The following is an 18,571-nucleotide window of genomic DNA, read 5'->3' on the forward strand; positions in this document are numbered from 1 at the left end:
TTAAAAATCTATCACTAAGAATTTCTACTTGCATTTGCAGTCACCAGCATCATTTTTTTTAAGTAGGTTAATCTCTTTTTAAAAAATTAGTTTTTGGTTGCACTGGGCCTTTATCATTGTGTGTGGCTTTATCTAGTTGTGGCGAGCAGGGGTTACTCTTTGTTGTGGTGCATGAGCTGCTCGTTGCAGTGGCTTCTCTTGTTGCAGAGCACAGGCTCTAGGCATACAGGCTTCAGTAGCTGCAGTACATGAACTCAGTAGCTGGGGCTCTTGGGCCCTAGTGTGCACGGGTTTCAGTAGTTGTGGTTGCTCCACAACGTGTGAAATCTTCCCGGGCCAGGGATCAAACCCAGGTTCCCTGCATTGGCAGGAAGACTCTTACCCACTGTACCACCAGGGAAATCACCAGCATTACTTGTTTAAGTCAGTCCTTTGCAGACTTAAATCCTGGAGTTGTGATTCTTCCTTTGAGATGTAGGTCCTTGAGTTTTACTTCCAGTCAGAAACTAATTTTATAAAAATTAGTGACCCAAGGAGTGGGCTTCTTCATTAGTCAGTTTTGGGGTAGGATATGAGAAGAGAATTTGATTCAGGTAGCTGCCTGAGCTGATCCAGAAGCCCAGTTAAAATTTTTAAATGACTTGGGGTGGGATACCTGTACAGCTTTTTTCCCCTTCTAATTCTAAGAAAACTTGCTCTTGATTGCTTCAAAACATGAGCATGCTTGGAAAAATCACCTTATGTAACAGAATAGACAATTTGTTAAGTGCTAAATGCTTTCTCCCCCTTTTTAAAAGATGGGAGTATACAGATTATAACCCATGCTTAAGGACCGACAACTTAAGAAGAATAATCATCTTGGCTTTCCATGGATTCTTTTCCTTTTAATCTTCTGTGCTGAGTTTGAGGCTTGAGGTGGATCTGAGCTCTTCCATAACATTTCATTTAGGGAATTAATTCTTTCTTTTCAGGCCCGAGTGACTAAGGGATGCACCATTGTTATGCCTTTCAACCTGTCACAAGGAAAGAAAAGAACATTTGATGAGACGGCTTCTACATATGTCCCCCTTGCACAGCAGGTCGAAGCATTCCATAAACGAACCCCTACCAGATACCACCTGAGGAACAGGAAGGATGATATTAGTAAGTTTCTTTCTAGTATCATACTTGGCTGGAGCCTCCCCTAGAATTCCCTGTGCTTGCATCTTAGGTACAAATTTGTATTTAGTTGAAATCCTAGTTTTTGAACTAAAGCATGGCATATGTTGTATGCAGACAACAAATGTACCCATAGTTGAGCATTTCTCAAACCACCTGGCTATCTGTCCACTCATACCCATCAACCACCTTGATCCTCCTGGTCAGTAATTGGCTGAGGGGAATTAAGGTAACACGAGATGTCATGACACATCAAGGCTGTCTTTGCCATGTGTCAAGGTGCACACTTACCTACAGAAAATGAAAGCTTTCTATTCACTTACTGTTGTGTGCTTTTTGTTCATTGGTTCAATAAATGTTGACTGCTACAAAGCAGACACTCTGTGTGATGTAGGCAGTATAGAAGTGAGCAAAACAGACTTGGTGCTCAACATCAAGTTTGTAATTCAGTGAGAGAGATAAACGGGTCATCACAGATTATTGTGAGTGCTGTGAATGTGGAAGGAAATATAAGAATCAAAGGAAGTGCAAGATAGGGAGAGCAGGTCTGTGTGCTGAGAAGTCCAGGCAGGGAAATACAGGAGAGAAAAGAGATAACCAATGGTTAAGACCCTGTACAGGTAGGAGAGGGATACTTAGCACAGGTGGCGTGATTGTTCTTTGAAAGGGGAGTAGAAGAGAGGAATGAGTGCAAATGTTGGTTAGTTTGTAGATTTGGTGGTGAACCGACGAGAGGAAGCTAATCTGACAGTGTGTATCTTTATGAAAATAACTCCTAAAAGAAGTTTGAGGATTGGAGGTGTGGTGTAAACTAGTTGTCAACCGTGCAGGGTAGTATTCTGGATAAAGCAAAATCTGGTTGTTTGACTTTGAAGGTTTCTGAATTTTTCCTGCCTTTGCCTAGGCACTGTTTAGTGCTATTTTAGGCAGTCAGATGAGTTAGTTCCTTTAAGGACAGCATTTCCTAATGTTACCATGTTCTAGTACCCATTTGTCAAATTTTATATCATGAAAATAATCTTTTTTATTCTGATGGAAATTTAAGTATTAACCATGACTTTCCAAATATATGTGACTCTTATTAGAGTCTGGTATTCTGCTCTTAGAATCTTGATCCTAGCAAATAGAAAGAAAAATTATTTTCTGCGATTTTTATTTAAAATTTTGGACTATTATAGCTCAATAATAGTTATATGTATACTTGAAGCCTGGCTTATTTCTAAAATAAGTAGATTTGTTTTCCATCTCCAATTGTTAGGTGGTAAGGTCTAAATTAGAAAATTCATTCTGGGTAATTATGAAAATTGACAAGGTTGCTTCTGGCCAGGTAAATAGTATTTTCTGTGAGTGTTTCCTGTGAATGGTGATGGTGATCTTAATATTGATGCTTTGACATAGCTTTTTTTTTTTTTTTTTACTTTTTTCATTTGACTTTCTGTGGGAGATAGTCTTGATGTTTCGATATAGATGCTTTTAAGGAGTTCATAATACTGGAAATTGTTACTTGGTCTTCAGAAATGCCTTATTTTATTATTTGTCAATAACATGCAAAATAGTTGGCACTGTCAGTAGAAAGGCAGTGCAGGCCTCGGCAGTGATAAGAAATCCATCAGACACAAATGGATTTTAGATTCAGAAGATGATAGCAGAGTTTACCCACAGGCTACCTTTATCATCACCTCTCAATAAAGAGTGATAGGGGAGAAGGGACTGAATGTTTGTCAGACTGACTGTTGTGAGCTGAGCTGAGCTGAGTGTGAGGGGCCAGCCACTCTCTGGCTTAGCATCTCTGGGCTGCCTAGCTGAGTTCAGCACCTACAGGTAAACGGGGTCTTAGCTAGGTGAATGTCTGTGCTCTTGGTTTACAGTGCCATTACCCTCCAAATCTGTGGTCAGAATATGCAGAGACCCACAGACTCCTGTGCTGCAAACCAAACATCGTACAAGGCCTGTGACCTGCAAGAGTGCAGCGGATCTGGAGGCCGAGGAGCTTGAGAAGCAGCAACAGTAAGTTCCACTGGCAGTATTTGAGGGAGAGTTCCAAAAACCTGCCTGCTTCCTTTTCACTTCTGTAAGGGGGACAGTTACTGTTTTTCTTGCCTTGGAAATTATGGTATTTGAGCTACAGGCTCTGCCTTGCCTCTGTGATGAAAGGATTGAAAGTGGGAGTAGGGAGCTGTCCTGGAGTGTAAACTGGTAAAAAAAAAAATAATCAGAGGTTGGGGTGGGAGAATTTACGATTACAATAAAGAGGGCCCTTTGAGGTTTAGATAAATCTCACCCTTTTATGGCTACCCAAGGGATTGTTAAAACTCTTACCAGTGGAGAGAACTGGAATTTAGTGTGAGTTAAGTCTGGGGGTTGTCTCCTGTGGCCTTCTTTCTCCCTTCTTGTACTTCTTTTCGGAAGGGGGAGTTTCTTTTCTCAAAAGAAGTACAAGAGAAACCCCAATCTTTAGAGTGGTGGGGATGTTAGACTGTCTTGTTTTTTCTTTGCTCTCGAGGCAGGGATAATGGCTATGGAGAGAGTTGAATTTTTGTTGCACATGATGGATAATCTTAATGATTACTTTTTTTTTTTCCTGGTTTTGGCCTACTTTGTTGTTTAGTTTTCATTTTATTAAAAAAATCTTTTTTTGTGGTTATCACTTAAATTCTCGCCTTACAGATACAAATTCAAAGCACAGGAACTTGATCCCAGAATTCTTGAAGGTGGGCCCATCTTGCCTAAGAAACCGCCTGTGAAGCCACCTACTCAGCCTGTTGGCTTTGATTTAGAAATTGAGAAAAGGATCCAGGAGCGGGAGTCAAAGAAGAAATTGGAAGAGGAACACTATGAATTTCATTCCAGGCCCTGCCCTACTAAGATCTTGGAAGATGTTGTGGTAAGAGTGGGGAAGCCCTGCGAGCTGGTAGAAGTGTCATGTTCACAACCACATATCCCCCCCAGTCACACATGTTTGGATACTGTGATCAGGACATCGTATTAGGCGCTCTGGGTGAAAAAGAGACATGGCAGAGGTGGATTTTGCTCTTAGGAAACTTAAAGTCCAGTATGGAATCATAAAGTAGCCAGTGGCAGAGCTGGGATATGGATTTAGGTAATGTGGTTCAAAGGTCCATGCTATTGTATTAAAATAGGAGGTACCTTTTAAAATGAAAGGTTCTTAGGAAAATGTATGATTATTTTTTAAAAAGCTGTCTACATCCTACCTAAATATCACCAGTATTACCTGAGCTCCATTTTTAGAAACACTGATGGAGGAAATTGGTTTGGCAGTTTGTTGTACTTTGGAAATGTTGTGGTGAAGTGGTAAGTGGGGATGGGTGGCTAGAGTTCATTAGGAGTTAGTTAAGTGAGATCATAGAGTAGTATTGTACTGGGTAATGTGTTGTTGAGAGTTCTGGATAAATGGATCAGCAAAACACTAGGTGAGTAAGTAAGAACCTACTGAACTGATATGGTATGCTGTAGGGTAGTCATTGCCAAATCACCTGGGTCTCAGAGTCCTCTGGGATTTTGTTACATAAACAGATTCCTGGGCCCCACCCCTGGAGTTTTGATTGTCAGGTGCAGCATAGATTAGAGAGCCCCGATGAAGACCTTAGCGTCTGACACAGAGTATGCAATTGTGCTGTTAATAGTAATAACTGTTGCATGCTTACATTGTGCAGCGTTTTACGTAATTATATTATTGATTTCTCATAACAACTCTTAAGAAATAGGTTCTATTTTTATCCCTACTTTTCAGATTAGCAAAGAGATGCTAAGAGGTGTCTAGTATGCAGAACCAGGATTTGAACCGTCATCTCCTTAAACACTGTGTTTCTCTACCTCACAATGCTGTTATTGTTTATTCTGAGAAGTGCAGTTTTGAGTTTGTTTTCAGCTCTTTCTCTACTGAAATTTCCAGGGACGTCAACTTTTGGATTCTAGAGAAAACAAAGCATAGAAGGAGTCATAGATATATTTATTCCTTCTACTCTCTTCATTTTTTAGAAAAGGGGGGCTTTCTTTGAAGGAACAACATGGCTTGCCCATAGGAACATTTTTAAAAGTTGATGGCAGAACTGAAGTTAGGTGTCTTAACTTTTAGTGCTGGACTCTTAAAGCAAAAAAACACGCCTCCAGAGCCTGAGTGCAACTGTCTGTCTGCGACTGTTGTCTCCATCTCTGTCCCCTCGATGCTGAAGCTCTCTTTCCTGTGTCCTTACAGCGTTTCTTGCGCTCTCCCACTTGTTGATAGGTGGCAAGGAGACAACGGGGCTGATGAGAGATGGGCTTGGGCAGCAGTGGGCCTTGAGGCAGGGATGAGAAAAGGGCTTTTGGGGCCGAGGTGGAGTGATGAAAGCCTTGAGCTCCAGGGTGTGAAATGTGAACTTGGTGCCGACATCCAGTGGGGAGTTGGGGCTCCACAGAGGTGGATATGATATCAGTGAGGCCAGTGAGTAATTTTAGCAGTGATATTTTAGGGACTTGGGGACACCAGCAGGCTTTAGAAAATTTTTTTTCATAGTCCCTGAGATAACATTGCTTCATGGTAATTTCCTAATTGCTCTGGGACAGGCCTGATAACTTGTCCCAGGGCACTTGGGGGCATATCGGCCTTAGGGAGACGTGCTCACCCCTTACATGCCATCCCGGGCTGCTTTTCCTAAATGTGTCTTTTATCCATCCATGTTGCCTGCTTATACCGATTTATCAGCTCTTTAGAAATACCCTCCCTCAGCTTCCTTTCAAAGCTTCCCCATTCCTTCAGCTACATATTCTGTTGGGTTTCTTCAGAGCACTTGTGAAAATCAAAAAATACTTGGTTTGTTACTCTTTCATTGTCTTTTCTTTCCTCCACTAGAATGTGAGCTCCCAGATAGCAAGGACTATGTCTGTCTGTATTGTTCACTCCTGCTTCCCCAACATCTAAGCATAGCATAGACACTGGGGTATTGAACAACTGTGTGAGAGACCATATAAGCTGAAACCCATCAGCCTGTGTTAGACACTGGGAATTCGAATGAAATCAGAAACAGCCTTCATCCTCAAAGCTTTCACAGTCTAGAAGAGCAGATTGGCATGTAGACAAATAAGGACAGTGATACTAATCAACATATGTTCCCTGAACAATTACTACTACTTGTAGGTGCTCTAGAGGAATGCAAATGGCAGTATCTCTACCCTCAAGGAGCTTATAACTAAAAACAACTTTAAAACAGTAAAACAAAAGCTTTCTCTGTTTCTAGAAACCTAGTTTCTTTATCTCTATTTCTGAATGAGCCCCCTATTGGCTTTGATTGCAGTGGAGATGGGGTATGGATAAATAGTTGCTGCAAAGTTGATTTTCATAAATCACCATTCCTTCTCCCTCAAGTAATATGAGGATTGGTCCCACTCATATAAATATCTCTTTCCTGGCTTACTTATTAGAGATTTCTTTTAAAATGCACATCTCTCTGCTGGGAGGATGCAGACAGAGGGGAAAAGTAGGAAATGAGGAATTATTTTAGAACTAAATGAGTTCTCAGATATTTATTTCAATTATTTTTATGAAAAGAAAAAAAAAAAAAACCAAGGACACATTATACAGATTAGAATGAAAGCTGGGCTAGATAAGACCTTTGACTTCTTGTTCAGTGTTCTTTCCATTTCCACCTGTCCTGGCTGTGTTCAAGCTCCAGGCTAGTGTCCACCTGTCCAGGATGTAGAACAAGAGATTTTTGTTGTTTTCTGGTAAGCATTAGATGAAAACCCATTTCATAAACTTTTGTCAGTCTGGTTATAAGTTCTGTATTAAATTTTACTATATTAGTGATTCTGATTTTCTTTGGAAAGTGTGTGACAACTTTTCACAGCAGATTGAAGCTCCCCTTTACAGTAGTCACCTTGAGAGAGTATGTATTCTTTCCAAAGATTGATAGTGTGTACAAAGCATTTTGGAAAAGCCACTTGTCTTGGATGTTGTGACAGTTTTTTGGATCTCTTCAACAATACCAGGTCTTGATACTTTAAAGATAATTAGCTTTTAGGAGTCGGTCTAAAGTCATTCAGAACTAAAACTTCAGAGTAGTCCAAAGTAGTAAAGCTGGAAACAATATTGCTTAATTAAAACTAAAGAGTGAGCAACTGCCTTGCATGGCCCTAAAACTGGCTTTGAAGGCCACTCCAAGAAAGGCATTCCAAACATGTTTGGAGCAGTTGCAGCATTGTTGGGATTAAGAAGTCTCCCAAGGTACAAATTAGAGTCCAAGAGTCTTCAAGGTATAAATTCTGTTATTCATGCTTACAGTATTCATTCAACAAACATTTACTGAATGCCTGATACTTGCCAAGATCTGTGTTAGGTATTAGGGACTGATGGAATAACAGTCCGTACTCTCAAAGCACTCATAGCAGGAGGAGATGAATATCTTAAATCAACAAGGGCAATGAAGGTTTTTTTTTTTTTAATAAATTTATTTATTGTTGCTGTGCACAGGCTTTCTCTAGTTGATGTGAATGGGGGCTCTTCTCTAGCCGTGCACGGGCTCTGAGGAGCTCCGGTTCATCACTAGTTGTGGCCTCTAGGCTTAGTTACCCAGTGGCATGTGGGATCATCCCAGACCAGGGATCAAACCTGTGTCCCCTGCATTGGCAGGTGGATTCTCAACCACTGGACGACCAGGGAAGTCCTGCAATGAAGTTTTTGTATGTACCATAATAAACTGTGTACAAGGGAGAGTGGGGTCAGTAGGTTCAGGGAGTGATCTACTGACGGGTTTTATAAAAGAGGAGATGCTTTAGTGGAGGCTTGAAAAGAAAGATTAGATACTTCCTAGCAGCTGGAGCATTTCAGAGAGAGCATAGGCAAAGATATTGAGATGAGAACCAGTGTTAAATTTTGGCAGTTGCCAGTAGTTCATTGTGGCTAGAAGGTGATGTCTAAAGAGGGACAGGAGACATGCCTGGAGAGTCAGTCAGGGTATCAAATTATGAAGCATCTTGTCCTTCATGCTGGAGAAGGCAATGGCACCCCACTCTAGTACTCTTGCCTGGAAAATCCCATGGATGGAGGAGCCTGGTAGGCTGCAGTCCATGGGGTCGCTAAGAGTCGGACACGACTGAGCGACTTCACTTTCCCTTTTCACTTTCATGCATTGGAGAAGGAAATGGCAACCCACTCCAGTGTTGTTGCCTGGAGAATCCCAGGGATGGGAGAGCCTGGTGGGCTGCCGTCTATGGGGTCACACAGAGTCGGACACGACTGAAGTGACTTAGCAGCAGCAGTCCTTCATGCTAAGGAATATGTTATACTGTTCTAAGTAGACATTGCTGCTGCTGCTGCTAAGTCGCTTTAGTCGTGTCCGACTCTGTGTGACCCCATAGACGGCAGCCCACCAGGCTCCCCCGTCCCTGGGATTCTCCAGGCAAGAACACTGGAGTGGGTTGCCATTTCCTTCTCCAATGCATGAAAGTGAAAGTGAAGTTGCTCAGTCGTGTCTGACCCTCAGCGACCCCATGGACTGCAGCCTACCAGGCTCCTCCGTCCATGGGATTTGCCAGGCAAGAGTACTGGAGTGAGGTGCCACTGCCTTCTCCGAAGTAGACATTAGGAGCCATTAAAGAATTTTAAACCAGGAAGTAAGATGATCAGATCTTTTGACTGTATAAGAAGATGGACTCGCAGAATGAGATGAGAAGCTGAAAGTTGTTAGTGGGCTAGTGGAACGGTACAGGCAATAGATGGTGTGGCCTATGGCATAACAATGAAGAGTTACAGAAGTGGAGTAGAGAGCTGATGGGGGAAGCATATGGATATGGGTGTAACAAATAAGGAGTTACTGAGGATGTCTTTAAGATATTTAAGAAATTGATCTGGTCATACACTATATGCAGAACAAGAGCCCTAGAGATTGCCAGATTCATGATAGAGGGTAAACTCTAGCAGAGTTAGAAAATACTTCTGGAACAGCTTTCTAAAATATATTCGTTTGAATCACATGCATAGTATGATGATACACATAATTCAGTCAGAAAGGATTTGAAATGTTGGCAGTGTTTTGGAATCACAAAGCAGGAAAATCTTTGAAGGAGTTGAATGTGTAAGAATAAAGGAATATAGAGATTAAATGCCTCTTTTAATCTGCTCCCAAAGAGATGCGAGAGTTGATAGTTTGGTGTTCTTTTCGAATTTTATTTTCTATGCTTAGATTAATTATATATTTTTTTTGTTTTATTTTTAGTGTATATGCAGATATCTTTTGATTTGACTTACTAAAAATTTTTTTGGAGTATAGTTGATTTACAGTGTGTTAGTTTCAGATGTACAGCAAAGTGATTCTGTTATATACATACACATATAGTCATTTTTTTCAGATTCTTTTCTCATGTAGGTTATTTTAGAATATTGAATAGAGTTTTCTGTGCTATATAGTAGGTCCTTATTGATTTTCTGTTTTGTATATAGTAGTGTGTGTGTTAATCCCAAGCTCCTAATTTATCCCTGTCCACCCCCCATCCCCTTGCTCCTATTTCCCCTTTGGTAACCATAAGTTTATTTTTGAGATCTGTGAGTCTGTTTCTGTTTGTGAATAAGTTCATTTATATTATTTAAAATTTTTTGATTCCACATGTGAGTGATACCATATATTTGTCTTCCTACATGTACATTTTAAAAACACAAAATATTTTGTTTCAGCCACTTGTCCCTCCTCTCTCAATATTATGAATACTGTTCTATGTCAGTAATAAAGATTTATTTTATTCTTTTTGATGACGTATAATATTCTATTGTGTGGATATGCACCACAGTTTAAGAAAGGATTTAACCAGTTTTTATTCTTTTTAAAAATGTTATATTGAAATATACCTAAAAACTAAACTAGAGGTCAAATATTAGGGTGTAATATTGGGTGAAAGAGAATGACCATTTAAAGGTTTTAATAGCTAATTCCTAAAGATTGTACCAGCTTATGTCCTATACCTCACCCAACTGTATGTGACTGCCAACTTCTCGTCACATGCCAACCAACACTGGTATTAATTAGTCTTTAAAGTGTATTACTCAGTCTTTTAGATGAAAAATGCCTGATTATAGTTTCTAAAATTCTTGAGATTAAGCCTCTTGTGTATTTTTGTTAACTTCTTGCTCTTTGTCCAGTTATTTGGCAAAAGGAAATTAAGCTAGACCTTGCCCAGTGCTTTTTTCCATTCACCTTTTGAGGGTACGTGCGTGCGTGCTACTCTGTGCGACCCCAGAGACGGCAGCCCACCAGGCTCCCCCGTCCCTGGGATTCTCCAGGCAAGAACACTGGAGTGGGTTGCCATTTCCTTCTCCAGTGCATGAAAGTGAAAAGGGAAAGTGAAGTCGCTCAGTCGTGTCTGACTCAGCGACCCCATGGACTGCAGCCCACCAGGCTCCTCCATCCATGGGGTTTTCCAGGCAAGAGCACTGGAGTGGGGTGCCGTTGTAACATTTTAAAATATAAATTCTTATTGTAGAGCTGTATGTGAAATAGGTTTAGCAGAATGGACCATATTCTGTCCCTAGTTAACATTTGGAAATCCTTTTTGATTTTTTTTTTTTTAAGGGATTGGGGTATAAAAGGGAGAGAAGCAATAAAATATTGACGTTAGTTTATTTTGTGGTGTTTTTCAAAAATACCAAAAAATATTTTGATGAGTTTTATTTTTTATTGAATATACAACTCAAACTATGTTTTTTGTTGATCTTCTATCATGTTAATACACCTTTTGAGTACTAATACATACCAGTGTTAGGTGGATAAATAACAACTAGCCTTTTTTGATTTCTGATACATGAACTTCTAAGAAAGGTATTAATTTCATCACATAACCTAGTTGAGATTGTTCTGGGATATCTAATTGAGTTGCTTACTCCCTTCAGGGTGTTCCTGAAAAGAAAGAGCTTCCAATCACTGTTCCAAAGTCACCAGCCTTTGCTCTGAAGAACAGAATCAGAATGCCCACCAAAGAAGATGAGGTGATTCCCTAGGATGGGATCTCTATTCCTTCTGCATAATCAATTTAAGCATTGCATGCATGCTAAATCACTTCAGTTGTGTCCGACTCTGTGATCCTATGGACTGTAGCCCACTAGGCTCCTCTGTTCATGGGTCTCCAGGCAGGAATACTGGAGAGGGTTGCCATGCCCTTCTCCAAATCTAAATGTTACTGTTTCTTAAACATAGAGGAATTCAAAGGCAGTCATTCTTGCCTGAAGTTGTCTTAACAGTGGGTATGAATGATTGGTCATCTATTTTTCCTCTTCCAAGAACAAAGTAGTAAGTGTATGAGGCTCTTTGCCAACAAAGGTCCGTCTAGTCAAAGCTATGGTTTTTCCAGTAGTCATATACGGATGTGAGACTTGGACCATAAAGAAAGCTGAGTGCCGAAGAATTAATGCTTTAGAATTATGGTGCTGGAGAAGACTCTTAAAAGTCCCTTAGACAGCAAGGAGTTCAAGCCAGTCAGTCCTAAAGGAAATCAACCCTGAATATTCATTGGAAGGACTGATGTTGAAGTGGAAACTCTGATACTTTGGCCATCTGATACAAAGAGCTGATGCATTGGACAAGACCCTGATGCTGGGAGATTGAGGGCAGGAGGAAAAGAGGGCAACAGAGGATGATATGGTTGGACGGCATCACCAACTCATGGACATGAATCTTAGCAAACTCTGGGGCACAGTGAAGGACAGGGAAGCCTGGTGTGCTGCAGTCCATGGGGTTTCAAAGAGTTGGACATGGCTTAGCAACTGAATGACAATGATGAGTCATCTTGGCTTTCAGTGGTAACTGGTTGTAACATGTTTGTTTCCATTGGATTGAAAAATCAGTCTTTTTTTAAGACCTATACTCTATTTTGCCTGAGCTATTGTCATCATTCAGTGAAGGACTTTTAAAATTCACACTAAGTAGTTACATCTGCCCTATCCTATCTCCATTGACCCAAGGGGTAAAGAGGTGACTATGTGGTGATGGTTCATGAAGCTGGAATATATAAACTGTCAATTGATCAGGCTAGTTTCTTATTACATCTCCCTTTTTATCTATAAATATCCAGAGTTAGGGTAATTTTATAGCATATCTCAAGCATAAACCTTTTTATAGATTCATTTGAAACTAGAATACACAGTAATCTTATGTTACCAGCTTGAACCCAGTCAACTTACTTGATCCTATTCTGGGTTTGGCAACTGGAAATACTCCCAGTCACATGTTTTAGCAGAGTCTGGAGGCTGGGTCAAAAAAGAGGCCAGGATATATGCTTGGTTAGTACTTTTCTTCTGTTCTTCATTTTACTCACACTGTTTGAGCTCATTTAGTTTTTCCAACCTTCCTGTGAAAAATTTTAGATCCTTTAAAAGTAATTGTGTTACTTTTTGTGAAAATGCTTTCACGTTGATCGTACCCCTGTGAGTTAATAAATGACTTAGGTTGGTGAGTTGGTAGGTATCCCTCTTTGATAGAAAAGGAAGCTAAGACACCTGAGAGGTTGAGTGACTTGCCTTAATGACTTCTTTCATATATTGTCTTCTGACTTCACATTCAGAGGAGGCGAGAGAGTGAGAAATCTTGTCTCTAAACTGCAATTTTTTCCCTTAGGAAGAGGAGGAGCCAGTAATGATAAGAGCTCAACCTGTGCCATATTTTGGAATGCCTTTTAAGCCCCAGATCCCAGTGGGGAGAACTGTGGAAGTATGCCCTTTTTCTTTTGATTCCCGGGACAAAGAACGTCAGTTACAGAAAGAGAAGAAAATAAAAGAACTCCAGAAAGGAGAGGTGGGTGTTCCATTTCTATAAGTAGCATAATATTAATACTAGTCTTTAATCCCTCAAAGGTAATCTTTTATCTTGCACTTTTTAAAAAGTATATTTATTTGGCTGCATCAGGTCTTAGTTGCACCTTGCGAGATCCTCATCGCAGCACATGGACTCTCTAGTTGTGGGTCATGGGCCCCAGAGCATGTGGGCTCTCTAGTTGCCCCATGACATGTTAGTTCCCTGTGTTTCCTGCAGGGAAGGCAGTTCTTAACCACTGGACCACCAGGGAACTTCCTTATGTTGTACTTTTAACTGTATAATCACTAACTTCCTTTGATTCCTCTAAGAACCTTATGAAGTATAAATAGGGCAAGTAATTTAAATAACCATTCTGGAAGTTAAGCACAAGGAAGTTAAGTGACTTGCCTAGGATCATGCTGGTAGTTATTGGCAAAATTGGGAGGAAAACCTCAATTTCCTTTTGAGCTTATTAGTTTTCTGTACCATGCTGGTTTGAAAAACTTGCCTTTCATATTTTTCAGATTCATCCAAATATTCTGGAGCAGCTGTGGCTTTCTGACTAGAAAGGCCTTATCTTAAATCTTACATTTTCTTTTCTACTAGGTGCCCAAGTTCAAGGCACATCCTTTGCCTCACTTTGACACCATTAACCTGCCAGAAAAGAAGGTGAAGAATACCACCCAGGTTGAGCCATTCTGCTTGGAGACAGACAGAAGAGGTGCCCTGAAGGCACAGACTTGGAAGCACCAGGTGGGGATGGGGAGAGCAGTTAAAATGTGAATTGCTCGACTGTTGGTTTGTTGCAGTAGGTAGACCCGCTACACCAGGCTTCATCTGGGAACTAACATACCAGATTGTTTTAGGGACTCTTACTGTAGTCAGGGGTCAGAAAACTTTTTCTATAAAATACCATATATTAAGTATTATAGATTGTATCGGTTACATATGGTCTCTGTCACATGTTGTGTGTTTCAACTCTTTAAAAATATAAAGACCATCTTTAGCCTAAGGGCTGTACAAAAAGACATTGCAAGCTGGATTTGGTCTATAAGCTTAAGTTTGTAAGTGATCATCTGGAGAATGTGAGAGCTGATAGACTCTTTTTGTGACAGGAGATTCTTAAAGATCTCATTTATTTCATCTACTAGACCTGCTCATTAAATATTCACTTTTTTCTGTTGGTGCTTTAATAAGCAACTATGTGATAAAAATAAATTCTCAATAGAGTATGTTTTCTCAACACACTGTGTGCTATTTGCTCTTTATAGATGATAGGTGATTTAAAACAGTTAATCGGTTGTTGGCTGGTTTAGTTGGGATCTGATTCTGCCTTGTCTGGAAAAAAAATCTGAATCCCTAAGTTTGTCAGTATTAATATTATCTCTTATTTTGGAATCTGTCCAAAAGGGGCTCAGGCTTGATCTTTATAGAAAGTCACCACTGTTGAAGCCCAAGAGATATGATTGACTACGTTACTAAGTCTAGGCCCCTTGTTGGCACTGTTCTCTAGGAGAATGTAGGACTGTTGCTTTGAAAGCAGTCATGACATAGAATGTGGGGGGTATTTTCCAAAATAAAAAGATTTTTTTAAGTTTTTCAGACTTATATAAAAGGAAGAATAGTATAATGAACTTCCATGAACCTGGCACCGTGTTTTCTAGTGCTCAAAACATGGAAAATCTTACTTCATCTAACTTTCTACCTACTCATCTCTATACTGGATATTTCTGCCTACACAAGATTATTTTGAAGCAAATCCTAGGTGCTATCTCATTTTATTCAAAAATACTTCAATGTGTAACTTTAAAATGCAAGGATTAAAAGAATTGCATAATTCCAGTGCTGTTATCACACTTAAAAAGATTAATAGTAATTTCTTAATAGTGACAAATAGCATTCATATATCCCCTATCTCTCATTTTTAAAACAGTTGAATTGTTCAAATCAGGATCAAGAAAAGGTCCATATTTTATATTGGTTTGATAAATCTCTAAATCCCTTTTCACCTATAGGCTGCTCTATGTGCATTTTGTATGTTGAATAAATGGGATTGTTTGTCCTATCTAGGTTTTACAATCTGGATTTAGGTCATTGTGTTCCCATGGTATTGATTAATAATCATCTGCTGTCTTTATAGATGAAACAGTTCAGAAACATTCGAACTTGAGTAATTGAGGTGGTAGTTATGGAGAGTTGGTGGTTGCTTGGCTGACAGATTTTCTTTCTTACAGCTGGACGAAGAACTAAAACAGCAGAAAGAAGCAGCTTGCTTCAAGGCTCGTCCAAACACTGTCATCTCCCAGGAGCCCTTTGTTCCTAAGCGAGAGAAAAAATCCGTTATCGGTAGTATTTTATGTGTTCTTGAGGGATTGGGGAAGAATTGTGAGACTTCTAGAACTGAGTTGTGTCAGTACAGTGCTGTGTCAACCAGAAGCATTTGCGTGTAGAGATCTAGCGTTTCTTCCTTAGCAGAACAGCGTCTGGGTGGAGGCAGCTGGCATTTCAACAATTTTACTTCCCAGCTCAAAGAGTAGCAAGTAAGGAGGGAAGAGCCAGGACTTCTTTCTGGACTTCACCTTAAAGCTAGTCTTAGATAGAAGACATTTGATTCCTTTAAGAACTGAGCTGCGTTTCTACTAAAGTGGGATTCTTCTCCTAAATCTGTCTCACGGTCACTATGTAGTTTTGAGCAAGCCACTATCTGTATGGGTCTTGCTTTTCTTCTAAGTAGATGATTTATAGGGGTCCTTACAACCCTGAAAACTTGAGGACTTTTTGTATGTGGCATGCTTCACCTTTCTCCCCCTTGGGCCTCCTTTGAGCTCCGCCTTTCTGTTGCCACGCATCTCTGTACACTTGGTGGGTCTGTGGGGCTAGGGTTCCGCAAGTTATGCTTGTGCACCAATATTTTCTCTGTTTCTGTACTCAGAGGGCCTTTCTGGTTCTCTAGTTCAGGAACCTTTTCAGCTGGCGACAGAGAAGAGAGCCAAGGAGCGGCAGGAGCTGGAGAAAAGAATGGCTGAGGTGGAGGCCCTGAAAGCCCAGCAGCTAGAGGAAGCCAGGCAGCAGGAGGAAGAGCAGCAGAAGGAGGAGTTGGCCAGACTACGAAAAGAACTGGTAACTGGGCAGCCTACATACTGACTAACCCACGATTGCATCTGTTTTGTTTATCTGTACCTTGCCTTGTTCCAGAAGGGATCTAAGGCAACCTCCAAGGATGCATCGAAGATAAGAAGTCACACAAACCAAGGGTGGTGACAAAGTTGACAAGTCAACGAGGCTGAAGATGTGTATATTGTGATCCATGGATCTCCTAAGTTTATACCATAATTTTGGCCCTTTATGGGAACCAACCTGTCAGTTGCAAAACTTATCGTGGTCGAGAGATGTACATTTATCTTTGATCCTAGATTCAGTCAGAATTTCTTCCTGAAGAGAACATCACATGCTATGCCAGTGCACAGTAACACATTTGTAGGACTTTAAAAAATACATACTTTTGGTTGTGCTGGGTCTTCATTGCTGTGTGCAGGCTTCTTATCATGGCGGCATCTCTTGTTGCAGAGCACGGGCTCTAGGCCCATGGGCTTCAGTAGTTGTGCTCCACAGTATGTGGAATCTTCCCAGACCAGGGATCAAACCCGTGTCCCCTGCATTGGCAGGGGGACTTCTATCCACTATACCACCAAGCAAGTCCCAGGACTCTTTATTTAACTTATTTTTATTATTGCCTTAAGGCTTAAGGAATAATAAGGAAACCAATGTGTTTTACAATTAGAATATATAGGTAAGGAAGGGCATGGGAATTGTGTGACAAGTGTATTTTCATTTTCCTCGTAATACTTGATTCAGATTCCTTGGAGTTATAGTGCATATCAGTCCAGGTGACGTTCCATGCTATCACTAGATAATGACTTAAATATTAGTTATCCAAAAAGAAAGCTTAATTCACCTTAAGGACCCTTTCACTAAAACAGTAGCAAGTCACATGAACTGCGTTAATGAGGAACATTTTAGATGGAACTTCAAATGCTTAGTGTAATAAAAGGATGACTGTGGAAATACATGTTATTGAGATTTTGTCGAAAATAGCTAAGCCAGCAGTTGATATAGCTGTTGGTAGAGGTGACAATGTGAAGGAGGACTCTAGAGAGTCCAAACTATTAAAGGGAATAGCTTCTTGACAAAACCAAGCTACCATGTGCTGATTAGATGAAAAAATACATAGATATAATCCTCAGTCCAGATACACTCAGAAAGCTAGCCTCAAATGTTTTGACTTTTCTTCATTGCTTGAGTCCTGCCTCTTGTGTTTATCCATATTGTAGAGCTCTTTAGTAATCTGGTTTGATTCAGGGTTAAGAACGGATGGGACCATGCCTTCTCCCAGCAACACTTCCTAGTTTTTTGTTTGCTTGTTTGTTTGCTTTAAAGTCCATACTTTAGGTGAATATTAAGACTCAGTAAGCTTAAGATTGTACTCTGACAGATTGTTAAGGTGTAACTCCCCTCTGATGTAATTGAGTACACCCCCATTATACCCCAGTACTGAACAGTCAGACTGGAGATAGGTGCCCTCTGAGGAGTCCAGCAAGACCAGAACAGAAATCTACTTGTGGGACGTCCCTGGTGGTCCAGTGCCCTCCAGTGCGGGGGGTGAGGGGTCAGTTCCTGGTTGGGGAGCTAAGATCCGGCATGCCTCATGGCCAAAAAACTAGAGTATGAAAAACAGAAGCAACATTGTAACAAATTCAAAAAATGGTCCACATTAAAAAAAAACAACACTTTAGAATAATAGAAATGAAATCTACTTGGGCTCCAGAGCTCTTAATGCTTTGCTGCTAGACTGTGTTGCCTTTTTCCCCCTTCTCTTAATTAGTGACTGGGATGTGCAAAACTATACAAAAATGTCCTCAAGAAAAATAAAAACACCTGTAAGTGTAGTTCTCTAACCTTCTTATCAATGGGAATTACATTTTTCTCTGCAGGTACACAAAGCAAATCCAATACGAAGATACCAGGGTGTGGAAGTCAAGTCCAGTGACCAGCCCCTGACCGTGCCCGTCTCACCCAAGTTCTCTACCCGATTCCACTGCTAAACTTGGCTTTGAGCTGCAGACACCATCTGGGAACCTGAGCTGCTTTTTCCATCAAACCAGGAGCCACCTTTGTCCTGGGGGCATAGAGAGAATCCATTTCTCCAAGGTTTTTTCCTACCCATGCCTTGCAGAGCATGCCTGACAAGTGTGGACTCCCGATTTCATTGAGAGTTGTTTTCCTATATTATTGTGGCTAATAATGAGACTCAACTCGTGTATGTCTCAACCAGACTCTTTGGAACCATCAGTATGATGGTTGACCTTCAGTATGGACCTTAATTCTGACTAGAATTTAAGCCTCTGTATCAGCGCAGTGTAATTTCTATTGCCCTTATCCCACCTCTCTTTTTCTATTTTAATCATAAAATAAACATAGTTAAATACTGATAGATTTAAGTCATGGATTAAATGGAACCATGAGATTCTTTCTTCTTCTCTGTGCAAAATGAAGTTAGAGTTAAGGAGCCCATCACTATGAGTGGGGAGGCCTCATGAACTGCCTGACGAGGAAGAGACTTGACTGACCAGAACCTCAAA

At 40.5% G+C, this 18,571-nt stretch overlaps 1 protein-coding gene across 7 annotated transcripts in view; it reads left to right on the plus strand.

Moving 5' to 3' along the window:
* TPX2 (TPX2 microtubule nucleation factor) overlaps window positions 1–18,421 on the plus strand; it is a 54,338-nt gene extending 35,917 nt beyond the window's left edge. For 6 of the 7 annotated variants that reach the window (XM_070801462.1, XM_019972220.2, XM_019972219.2 and 3 more), the window contains 9 exons: window positions 972–1,143; window positions 3,027–3,165; window positions 3,826–4,042; window positions 11,036–11,131; window positions 12,756–12,932; window positions 13,539–13,685; window positions 15,167–15,278; window positions 15,865–16,052; window positions 17,924–18,421. In XM_070801462.1, coding sequence (XP_070657563.1) covers window positions 972–1,143; window positions 3,027–3,165; window positions 3,826–4,042; window positions 11,036–11,131; window positions 12,756–12,932; window positions 13,539–13,685; window positions 15,167–15,278; window positions 15,865–16,052; window positions 17,924–18,034 — 1,359 coding nt within the window. In that variant the 3' untranslated portion in view covers window positions 18,035–18,421. The remainder of the gene's footprint in view (window positions 1–971; window positions 1,144–3,026; window positions 3,166–3,825; window positions 4,043–11,035; window positions 11,132–12,755; window positions 12,933–13,538; window positions 13,686–15,166; window positions 15,279–15,864; window positions 16,053–17,923) is intronic. The other variant, XM_019972224.2, reaches the window with a different exon arrangement.
* The last annotated feature ends 150 nt before the right edge of the window (window positions 18,422–18,571 follow it).

The sequence above is a fragment of the Bos indicus genome, chromosome 13 (assembly GCF_029378745.1).
Source record: "Bos indicus isolate NIAB-ARS_2022 breed Sahiwal x Tharparkar chromosome 13, NIAB-ARS_B.indTharparkar_mat_pri_1.0, whole genome shotgun sequence".
In the NCBI taxonomy this organism is placed as follows: domain Eukaryota; kingdom Metazoa; phylum Chordata; class Mammalia; order Artiodactyla; family Bovidae; genus Bos; species Bos indicus.